The 12,175-nt window shown below is 45.7% G+C and overlaps 1 protein-coding gene across 1 annotated transcript in view; it reads left to right on the forward strand.

The window, feature by feature from the left end:
- Nucleotides 1-12,175, forward strand: part of MED12L (mediator complex subunit 12L) — a 411,338-nt gene that overhangs the window by 66,284 nt on the left and 332,879 nt on the right. The window contains exon 5 of the mRNA XM_080653836.1: nucleotides 9,457-9,616. Coding sequence (XP_080509962.1) covers nucleotides 9,457-9,616 — 160 coding nt within the window. The remainder of the gene's footprint in view (nucleotides 1-9,456; nucleotides 9,617-12,175) is intronic.

The following is a 12,175-nucleotide window of genomic DNA, read 5'->3' on the forward strand; positions in this document are numbered from 1 at the left end:
TGTGTGTGTGTGTGTGTGTGTGTGTGTGTGTGTGTGTGTGTGGCCAGATTATTATGATCTATGAACACATAATAATCTGGCCACTCAGTGAGTGTATATCCTATATAATAAAAGGCTAATATGCAAATTGTCCCCTCGACCAGGAGTTTGACTAGCAGGCAGGCTGGCCAACTGCCCATGTCCTCTCCCCCTGGCCAGGCTGGCCGGACCCCACCCATCCCATGCATGAATTCATGCACCGGGTGTCTAATATGTACTGTGTGCATATATATATATATATATATATATATATATATATATATACACACACACATACATACACACATATATATGTATGTATGTATACACACACACACACACACACACACACACACACTGAGTGGCCAGAATATTATGCGTTCAGAGATCATAATAATCTGGCCACTCAGTGTGTGTGTGTGTGTGTGTGTATAAACTTTTCCCCTTCTTTAGTCTATCTATCTATGTATTTGTTTACTCTTGGAAAAGGAGAATAGAGAGTAGATAGGCTTGAGTTTGTGATTGGAATTAGTTATTAGTAGAAGTAGAGAACCAGTGAGGAGAGGAAAAACAGAAGTAAAAAAACAAACAAACAACAGAAACAAACAAGCAATAAAAACCAAACTAATCAACAATCAAACAACACCAAGACAGATAGAAAAAAAAGGGGGGGAGGGGAAGAAATAGAAAATTTGGATAGTGAAGAAAGAGAAGAGAGAAGTGTGTATGGACTTGGAGCAGGAGAGCAGAAATTAGATATATGAATAAGATCAACTTTTAACAGGGAGTAAAGAGAAAGGATAGAGAAAAACTAAAGCAGGAACAGGATAAGAGACAGAATAAAAGGGGAAAATGAGGAAGGGAGTGTTGGCATAAAGGAAACATTGAGATAGAGTAAAATAATGCTAAAGGAAAAATAAAAATAGAATGTAGAACACTGATCCCAAAATAAAATAAAATAAAATAAAGAAAAAATAAAATAAAACTTTAAAAAAGATAAAAATAATAGTAATAATAATAATAATAATAATAATAATAAATCCTATATAATAAAAGGCTAATATGCAAATTGACCGAACGGCGGAATTACCAGTTGCTATGGTGTGCACTGACCAACGGGGGGCAGACACTCAATGCTGGAGCTTTCCCCTGGTGGTCAGTGCGCTCCCACAGGGGGAGCGCTGGCGAGCGCAGTGGCGGTGGCCGGAGCCTCTCCCGCCTCCCTGGCAGCACTAAGGATGTCCAACTGAAAGCTTAGGCCTAAGATGGCAGTTGGACATACTCTGAGAGCTCCTGGAGTGCACAAGGGGCTCAGGCCAGTCTGAGGGGGACCCGCACCCCCCACCCCCCCAGTGCACGATTTCATTCACTGGGCCTCTAGTAAAAATATAATAAAAAGTAAAATCAAGTGAGGAAAAAAAATTTAGTTTCTCAAGTAAAAGATAAAAAATAAAAATGTGAAGTAGTGAATGTTGTTCACTTCCTCTACTGTTCTGCTTGGCAGGTCTGTTTCCTGTCAGGTAGACAGCACAGTATTGAAGTTCCCTACATGCCAACTCTCTTCTGTGTCATAAGCCACAACCTTGTTTTCAAACAGTCAGGAGGATCTCTTTGTTTCTCAGTGCCTTTAGTTGTATTTACACAAGTCAATTTCTGATACATTCCTAGGTGGCATTATTTTTGTGTTGATATCTCATGCTAAAAGGCCCCTCCTCTACCCAGTGTTTAGATTTGCTTTCCATGCAGCACTCAATACTGGGTTGGTGGGATAGACTGCCCTAGAGCTGGTTTTCTGCTTGTCTCTCTCCACTCTGATCCTCAGGTTCTATAAAAACAGCTTTCCCCTGCAGTCTCAGGGAGTGTTTTTTAATTGGAAAATCCTATGTACTGGGCTTAGCAATCAAAAGCAAGGATTTAAAAATAAAAAGAAGGGAAAAAAAGCCACAAGACATGTGCAAACTTGCGTCTTTTTCCTCTGGCACTCTTCAGCTGGTATACTGGTAGAACTTCAGGCTGCCTTTCTTGGCCAAGCCCTGCTGTGGGTTAATTTCTATAGTCGCCTTCTGCCAGCAGCCCTGTGGACCCCCTTCCACATTAGAGGGCTACATTGACTCCAACAGCTGCAGATTGTGGGGCGCAGTCTTCCTCTGAGACTCTTACTTTCTGCTGCACGTGACGCGCATGTTTCGTGTGCGTTTCTCCCTCCAGCCTGGATCCCATATCTCACCTTTCTCTAGGTCAGTGGTCGGCAAACTGTCGCTCGTGAGCCACATGCGGCTCTTTGGCCCCTTGAGTGTGGCTCTTCCACAAAATACCATGGCCTGGGTGAGTCTATTTTGAAGAAGTGGTGTTAGAAGAAGTTTAAGTTTAAAAAATTTGGCTCTCAAAAGAAATTTCAGTCGTACTGTTGCTATTTGGCTCTGTTGACTAATGAGTTTGCCGACCACTGCTCTAGGTGATATCTGACATTTCCATCCATGGATAGCCTCACCAGCTATGTTTAATTTGCCAAATCCAGGTGGATGTAATTGATTCAGCTGTTCCTTCTATCTGCTCTGTGAGAAGGTGCAGGGCTAGTCCTCTTATTTTTTATTTTATTTTTTTAAATATATTTTATTGATTTTTTTACAGAGAGGAAGGGAGAGGGAGAGAGACATGGATGAGAGAGAAACATCAATCAGCTGCCTCCTGCATACCCCTTACTGGGGATGTGCCCGTAACCAAGGTACATGCCCTTGACCGGAATTGAACCTGGGACCCTTGAGTGTGCAGGCCGACACTCTATCCACTGAGCCAAACCGGTTAGGGCTCATCCTCTGATTTGCGTTGTTTTGTCTCCTCCTGGACAGACTTTCTAGGTGCCCGAGGTCAGAGAGGCTGAAGTCTTGGTGTTCCTGGGTTCACAGCTGAGGCAGCTTGTCACTGGGGTTGTGGTTGTAGGGTCCCTGGAGGTATCCAAGGTCTCCCCAGTTGAACGTAAAGCAGGGCTTCAGATAATCACCACTCTCCCCTTCAAGATGGCGCAATCTCTGTGGCTGAGCCGGCTGCTCCAGGAGAGATTTCAGCAGCAGTAGAGGCTGCCCAGCCAGGGGAGCCCCTTCTGTCAGTCCATCTGTGTTTTCCGATGGTCTTAGGTGACCCTGCTAGTCATGACCCACAGGTTGAGAACCGCTGCTGTACAGCCTAAGACCATCGGAAAACACAGATGTTTACATTACGATTCATAACAGTAGAAAAATTACAGTTATGAAGTAGCAACGAAAATAATTTTATGGTTGGGGGTCACCACAACATGAGGAACTGTATTAAAGGGTCGCGGCATTAGAAAGGTTGAGAACCACTGGCTTAGAAGGAGCAGCATGAGAGCCTAGGCTGGACTGCATTGACTCACTGGGAAGTCAGAAAGGGGGCCTTGGAGACAACTGACAGCTTAGGCCTAAGCTGGTTCAGGGGGTTAACCCATGACTAGTTGCCATTGCCCATTGCTCCCCTGGTTTCAAGTCTTATGGGGTCCCTTAAAGCAGCAGTCGCCAACCTTTTAGACCTCACAGATCACCAGTGGTCCGAGGACCACTGATTGGCAACCTCTGCCTTAGAGGTTAGGGGATACATAGGGGGAAGTAGGAAAGGCCAGGGAGGGGAAGTGGAGAGGGGGAAGGGAATGACACTGGCATGCTCCCTGGAGGGAGAAGGTGCTGGGACCTTCATTTTCAGGGGTTTTTAAGGCTGGGCATTTAAGGTGGGGGGTGCGGTCTTTGAGAGGATCAATAGACTATTCATCAGCCTTATGCTGATGTACCAAAATGAGATATATTTTCTATGTCCTTGGGTGTGGCTGGCAAACTGCACTAATTGGATTTCTGCTATCTGTCTCCCAGAATAGGTTGATTTAAGCTATTTACTCTCTGGTTGGGAAAAGTGCAAACTGTTTACTCCTTAAGTGTCCTTGGTTTAGGGAAGATGGGATTTAATTAGGTGGCCACAAACTGTTGTTTAACTCTCTGTCTCAGTTTCCCTATTCTGGTTGTCCTGGAATTTTTCTAGCTTCTTACTCTTCTATAACACATGTATCACTTGGGCCCACTGTGGCCTATGCATGGTATCTGGAGGCCATACAAGTCAAAGGACATCCTTCCATAGTCGATAGTCATTGGCTTTCTAACAATAGTCCATGCCCTCCATGTCAGATAGTACCTCCAACTCCTACGTGGCCAGATTGACATCATTCTTTCTAGGTTTTCCTTTTTAAAAGCTTTTGGAATGCATATTGTGGATGTTTCCTGGAAGGAAGTACTGGTGAAGAATTGATGCCCTTGCTTTAGGGGTGCAGTGGTCTCATCTTTAAGGTGGGAGATGGATTAGGGTGCAGTGTAGTAGCCATTGTTCTTCTCTCTTTATTAGGAGCTGCCTCTGATCAAGTCAGGTGTTCCTCAGGTAAGTCCTGACGTTAATTTTTGCAAGGTTAAAGATGTTTTCTTTTTTGTTTTCTTCTTTTTCTTTTCCATTGATTTTTAGAGAGAGTGGAAAGGAGGGGGAGAGACAGAGAGAAACATGGATGTGAGAGAGACACATTGATTGGTTTCCTCCTGCATGCACTGCTGATGCTGATGGTAGCTGCATCCAAGGGGAAAGGTGATGCCAGGATGGAAAACCATCGCATGCTAGGTGTCGCTTTCTTTTGGTACTTACATGCAGTTCTGCCTTGATTCAGACACCAAACAGCTGCAGGGGATTGCCTAGGTTCAGCTACAAGTTCAAGTTAGACAGTTTCTTTGTTCAAAATAGAATCCATCACTGTAAGGAAGTTCACTCGGGGTAAAAATATTTTCCTTCCTGAGTTGGCCCAAACTGTAAATTGACAAATCCATCAATGTGTGTCTTTTTCTTAATTAACTTTCTTCACATATATTCTTCTACATCCTAAAGCCCTTTATCTGAGTCAACCATTTCTTAGGGCTCTGCCATAGGAGCAATGAGTGAAACTAGAGGTTTGCCTTTTGCTGTTATCCTAAGACCTGTGGCTCTGTTTTGTTTGCTATTTTATTTAAACATTTCACTTGTTCAAAAATTTTTTGTTTCCTCCTGTCAATTGCTATTCAAAAGAAATACTTTAAGCATCTATAAAACATGCTATCATTTCTTTGGAGATGCTAACTTTACTTTTTGCATATGCCTATTTTTTAGGTCATGGTATTATAATCTTTGGTATGTTTGATTAAGAGGCAGCCCGACCACCAAACTGTGTTCTGAGTAAGAAGCAGCCACTCAGGTCTTGATCTGAATAAATGATAATAAACATGAGCCTTATGCTCCCTGAAAGATGTGCCTTGTAAGCTACATTTTCAAGATATATATATTTTTAATTAATGCTCACTTGAAGATATTTTTTCCTTTAATTTTTAGAGAGAGTGGAAGGGAGGGAGGGGGAATAAAGAGAGAGAAACATCTGTGTGTCTCTTTGATTGGTTGCTTCCCGCACACGTCCTGACCCAGGCTGGAGGACACACCTGCAACCAAGATATATGCTCTTGACCAGGAATTGAACCCGAGACCCTCAGGTGTGCAGGCTAATGCTGTATCAATGAGCACACTGGCCAGGGCTCAAGAAATTATTTTGTTAAAATGTATCGCTGTGGACTGCAGCAAGGAGGCCTTACAGCTGTGGCCTGTAATCTTCAGCTCCCTTTCAGTCAGCTTTGGACATGTAGTTGCCTTGCGGGGATATGTTCTCAAGTCAGCACCCAAGGCAGAACTGCACATGATCACAAGTCTGTTAATGGCCCAAAAGAGACATTATGTGGACACACTGCCTCTCAGTGCAGTCAGCTTTCTGTCAGTGTTGGAGCCGCTTGATGTTTCTTTGTTAAAACCAGGTGATTTCAGGTGAAGTCAGATGACATTGCTTTGTTTTATAAAAAATACTCATCTTTTATTTCTGGGATCACACTTTGTACCAAATGTATGGATAGTCAAATTTATTGACCGTAACTCCGCTACGCTCACAAGCCATGCCCACCAGCCAATCAGGAGTCAGTATGCAAATTAACCCAACAAAGATGGCTGCGGCCATGGAGTGAGCAGGAGGCTTGGGTGTCCCCAGCAATGGAGGAAGCCAAGCTTCCCGCCCGCTCTGGCCAGCCCCGGCCTCCGCTCAAGGCTACAAAGTTTCAATTATAGAAGATAAATAAATCCCAACAAAAGTGGCAGCAGCCACGGAGCTGGAGAGAGCAGGAGGCTTGAGTTGCCCCCGGCGATGGAGGAAGCCAAGCTTCCTGGCCGGCCCTGGCCTCTGCTCAAGGCTACAAATTTTCAATTAGAGAAGATAAATAAATCCCAACAAAAATGGCGGTGGCCACAGAGCTGGAGAGAGCAGGAGGCTTGAGTTGCCCCCGGCGATGGAGGAAGCCAAACTTCCTGGCCAGCCCTGGCCTCCGCTCAGGGCTACAAAGTTTCAATTATAGAAGATAAATAAATCTCAGATACCAGGGATTCCGCTTGGGTCGCTGGGGGGCGTGGCTGGCCTGCAAACCACCACAGGCCCCTTGCCCAGGCCGCCCCATGCTCCAAGGGAACCCCCACCCTGATCCGGGACATCCTTCAGGGCAAACCAGCCGGCCCCCACCCATGCACCAGGCCTCTATCCTATCTAATGAAAGAGTAATATGCAGATTGACTGTCACTCCAACACACAAGGTGGCTGCCCCCATGTGCTCAAAGATCCTGCCCCCATGTGGACACAAGATGGCCGCCACAAGATGGCCAGCAGGGGAGGGCAGTTGGGAGGGACCAGGCCTGCAAGGGAGGGCAGTTGTGGATGATCAGGCCAGCAGGGGAGGGCAGTTGGGAGGGACCAGGCCTGCAAGGGAGGGCAGTTGGGGGTGATCAAGCCTGTAGGGGAGGGCAGTTAGGGGTGACCAGGGCAGCAGAGGAGGGAAGTTGGGGGCGACCAGGCAGTTGGGGGGGGGACCCAAGCCTGCAGGGGAGGGCAGTTAGGGGTGACCAAGCCTGCAGGGGAGGGCAGTTAGGGGCAATCAGGCTAGCAGGGGAGCAGTTAGGCATCAATCAGGCTGGCAGGGGAGTGGTTAGGGGGTGATCAGGCTGGCAGGCAGAGGTGGTTAGGGGCAATCAGGAAGGCAGGCAGGCGAGCAGTTGGGAGCCAGCAGTCCTGGATTGTGAGAGGGATGTCCAACTGCCCATTTAGGCCCAATCCTACCGGGATCGGGCCTAAATGGGCAGTCGGACATCCCTTGAGGGGTTGCAGATTGGAGAGGGTGCAGGCTGGGCTGAGGGACTCACCCCCTCCCCCCGTGCACAAATTTCATGCACTGGGCCTCTAGTTCTAATATATAAAAAGCCAGGGGCCTTCATGACTGAAACAACCATACAGACAACCAAACACAGGCTGCATCGGGCGACCAGGTCGGCAGGGGGTTAGTGAGAGATGACCGGTTGACTAAACAGCAGGCTGTGTGGGGCGACGGGGACGGCAGGGGGGTTAGTGAGGGACGACCAAATGACTGAACAGTAGGCTGCATGGGGTGGCCAGGTTGGCAGGGGGGTTAGTGAGGGACAAACAAAAGACTAAACAGCAGGCTGTGTGGGGCAACCAGGCCGGCAGGGCGGGGGCAGTTGGGGGCGACCAGGCTGGCAGGGGCGGCAGTTGAGGGCGACCAGGCTGGCAGGGGCGGCAGTTGGGGGCGACCAGGCCAGCGGGGGGGGGGGGGGGGGCATTGAGGGGCAACCAGGAAGGCAGGGGGCATTTAGGGGTGACCAGGCTGGCAGAGGGGGGCAGTGAGGGGTGACCAGGCTGGTGGGGGGGCCATTGGGGGTGACCAGGCTGACAGGGGGACACTTAGGGGAGACCAGGCTGGCAGGGGGGACAGTTAGGGGTTATCAGGCTGGCAGGGGGGGCAGTTAGGGGCAATCAGGCAGGCAGGCATCTGAGCACTTAGGAACCAGGAGTCCTGGATTGTGAGAGGGATGTCCGACTGCTGGTTTAGTCCTGATCCCGGGGATTGGGCCTAAACCAGCAATCGGACATCCCCTGAGGGGTCCTGGATTGGAGAGGGTGCAAGCTGGGCTGAGGAGACATCCCCCTCCCCCCGGTGCACAAATTTTGTGCACTGGGCCTCTAGTGTATGATATAAAAATCCACTGACTAAACGAGGGTTTAGTTAACTAAGAGAAAAATGCTATGCTATATGAACCAGTTAGCTGGTTTGAAGCCTTGATTTCCAGCACAAAATTAAATGAGAGTGTGGGGCAGAGAGATTGGGGCTTGATGTTTATGGTGTGGTATTTAGGATCTTCTTAAGAGAGGTCACGTTCATGGCTTGAAAACATTTTGGCTGGCATGGAGAAATCTTTGGAGTTGGCAACAAAAATAAAAATTGTTATAATTTTGATACATGTAATTCTTTTGCTTTACCCTTCTAACCACTCACTGAGATAGACCTGGTTGGTATTATCTCATTCATAAGTGAAGAGCCTGGCAGGGATGGGTTTAGCCAACAGGCTGGTGCCAGGAATGGAACAGAGAGGCCCTAGTCCCTCCTGTAGGAAGGGGGATGGGGGAGCTGCCTGCCTCTCCCTGTCACTGCTTTGGTCCTGCTGTGTCACTGCTGGTAAACCTTTGTCCACTCTAACTCTAGTTTCAGAAATGTATATAGATAAGTGAGGAAGTCCTAGGATATTTATGAGGAATTCTAAGAGTGGTTTAACTCCTTCAAATCATATGGTGGTACATGGGGATACTAATTTGCTAAATAGTACCTTTGTGGTCTGGAGGAAATAATTAACTGCCCCAAGTGCCTACTTTCCATCAGTGAATTAATTACCCAGCTAGTTCCAGCTCAGTGTTTATTAGGCAAATTCACTGTTCCATCATTTTAGCCTCTATTTTAAATTTTGGGCTAAAGGCACTTTTAAAAGCTTTGTGGAGATTGTTAATTCTTATGAAATGGTACAGTTGAAAAACTTTATACAAAAAAAGTGTTCTGGGAAGAAATGTAGAGTGGGAACAGTTTTTCACTTGACCTGTCTGTTCCAATTTTGGAATAAATTCAGAGGACTGTCATGAAATTATTATTATTTTTCTATTTTGTTGATACAATGGGTAGCTTTCAGCATTGGACAATTTGCAGGTAATTTGTTTTTATAAGAAGACACAGCTGATAAAATTGTGTTGCCAATGTGCTAAACATAGTTTTGATTATATTTTCTTAGTGAAAATTTGCTTAAAATCCATTAAGGATATACTTTTTAAAGAAGGATATATTTTCTTATAACCAGAAGGAACGTATAGTCTCTTTCTTTTATAGTCTCTTTTCTTTAATGGTGAACATAATAGTCTCTTTTCTTTAATGGTGAACATATAGTCTCTTTTCTTTAATGGTGAACATAATATGTGATTATTATCAATATGTTATTTCTTTTTAGGTTCCCATCCTTAGTAAAAAAGAAGATGTTTTTGCGTATTTAGCTAAATATTCAGTGCCAATGGTTCGAGCAATGTGGCTTATCAAGATGACTTGTGCCTATTATTCTGCTATTTCTGAAGCTAAAATTAAGAAACGCCAGGCTCCTGATCCCAATTTGGGTAAGTGAGAGAGTATAATATGTTGCATGTTTCATTACTGATTCTATAAGCAGTTGTACACAATCCTGTAAGGTGAGTACTGAGAAATTCATGGTGAGGCCAAGAGTCACTCATGGTGTGGGTGGAGAAGCTGGTCATTGTTCACCCAGTCCCAGGATCTTGATTCCATCAGCAGATTCCACTGCCCTAGTGGTCGGCAAACTCATTAGTCAACAGAGCCAAATATCAACAGTACAACGATTGAAATTTCTTTTGAGAGCCAATTTTTTTAAACTTAAACTTCTTCTAATGCCACTTCTTCAAAATAGACTCGCCCAGGCTGTGGTATTTTGTGGAAGATCCACACTCAAGGGGCCAAAGAGCCGCATGTGGCTCGTGAGCCGCGGTTTGCCGACCACTGTTCTAGGGATATTATTTCAGATATATCTTGCATCTGAACACTTTACCACCCTCTTTATAAGACTTTATAATAATTTTTTACTGCAATTAGGATGAACACCCACATTCTTTGCCGTGGCATCGAGGCCATCTGTGATTTAACCTCACTTCCCAGGATGTCCCGGCCAGATGGCTGTCCTTCTGTCCTCACTCCTGCCATGCTCCATGCTTTCTCAGGGCTTCTGCATTTTCTCCTCCCGGTACTTGCGTTACTCTTTAGGGTATTTGCATCCCTCCTCCTCTTCACTGAGGCTTTGGCTCAGATGTCATTTCCTCAGCAGGATTTCTCTGGACACCTGGCTAAATAGCATTTCCTCTCTTTCCCCTTACTCCCACTTACAGTCTCAAGTGTTCTTACTTTATTCATAGCACGCTTCACCGTCTGAAATTTTCTTTAAAAGTGTTGCACTTGTCATCCCCCCTGCATGCACGCAACACACCCACAGCACACAGACTGGCTCATGACAGGTGTTTACTGAATGAACTGAAGGGAGGGCATTTCTAGTGAGAGTCTTCACTCTTTGGTGACTAGACAGTGACTCCTTGAGGTGATGCTGAAGCGAGCTTTCTAACAGGTTTGGTACTACACTAGAAATGTGCACAGGGAATTGTACAACAAGATGTCCATTTTAAAATTAAGTATTCCAATAATTCTTTATGAAATGAAAACATGCTTATGATTGTGTAAGGGAGGCCCAGCTGTGAAGCCCTGAGGGGCAGGGGCAGAAGGCACACACCCTCAGATGCCAGGCAGGGCCTGAGCCAGCAAGGTGGGCTGTGAAGTGGTTGTAAAAGCATGACATACATTCAAAACAAACAAAAAATGCATTTATAGCTGTCCTTTTGAGTTTAGCATCTCTTGTGTGTTAAAACAAATAAGCAAAACTGAACTGCACTTAAAACAGCACTGCATGTGTGTGTGTGTGTGTCTGGGGAAAAGAGCTGGGAGGAAATTACCTACAGGTAACGTGCTTGTCTTTGAGTGCTGTCTCAGCCTTAAATTACCTCTGCACTTCTAACTTGAATATTTTTCATTAGCTTATTATTTTATTGGGGGAAACAAAAGAAATGCCGCCTTTTTATTACTAAAGTAATACATTCTCATAATGGTATTTTCAATTGGTGTTGACGTAGATACAGTGTTCAAGTTTCTCTCTCCCTTCTCTGTGTTTTCCTTCTTGAATTTTCCTTCATTCATTGTGTGTATGTACACACATCACACAAACACATAGGCAGTTCTTCTTTATATATCTGCATCTCCATATTTGTTGCACTTAATGCTTCTCCCCAGAGCCTGCGCATCTGGTGACTCACTACTCACCTCTACTTTGATGACTAACAGGCATCTTAAACCTAATATGTATCAAATCCAACTCTTCTCGCCATCAGCACTCTTGTTCCTTCCTCAGGCTTTTCCTCCTCAGCCAATGTACATGTGTCCCTGGGTGGATAAATGTAAGAGCCATATTGTCATCCTAGGCTTTTATCTTTCAAAAAACTGCATTCAGTCCCTCAGCAATCCTGTCAGCTTTTCTTTCAAAATAGAATTGGAATCTGACAACGTAGTCCTCCCGCTGCTGCGGCTGCTGTTCTGGCCCCCACCCCACACCCCCGTGCCTGTGCCATTGCAGGGCTTCCAGCTGATCTTGTGTTTGTTCTTCTCTAATGACAGCTTGGTGCTTTGTAGCTAAGATATAAATGATTCCATACTGGGAATCCTCTCATGGGTCCTTGTCACACTCAGATGTCTACGTCAGCCGACACCAGCGGTCCACACGTGACTGCCACCTCAGGGCCGTGACCCGTGGGTACCTCTCTCCCTCCCGCCTCCAAGGTGTCCACCTGCCTGCTCCCCTTGCTGCTGTCAGCTCACATGGCACTCCCGTAGAGAAGCCTTCTCAGACCTCGCTATCTCCTGTCACTTCATTGTCCTGGTTTCTTTTCGTCATAGCTGTTAATACCATCTCATGTTATATTTTATCTCCAGCTATGATGTTTCTCCATGAGAAATGTCAGATTGGTTGAGTGTTGAATCTCCTAGGATGGTGTCTGGCATGCAGAAGGTGCTCAGTAGTTTTTAAGATAATAAATGAATACTTAGACCTGAAGCACTTATGTGTC

Source organism: Plecotus auritus (genome assembly GCF_963455305.1).
Source record: "Plecotus auritus genome assembly, chromosome: 2".
In the NCBI taxonomy this organism is placed as follows: Eukaryota; Metazoa; Chordata; class Mammalia; order Chiroptera; family Vespertilionidae; genus Plecotus; species Plecotus auritus.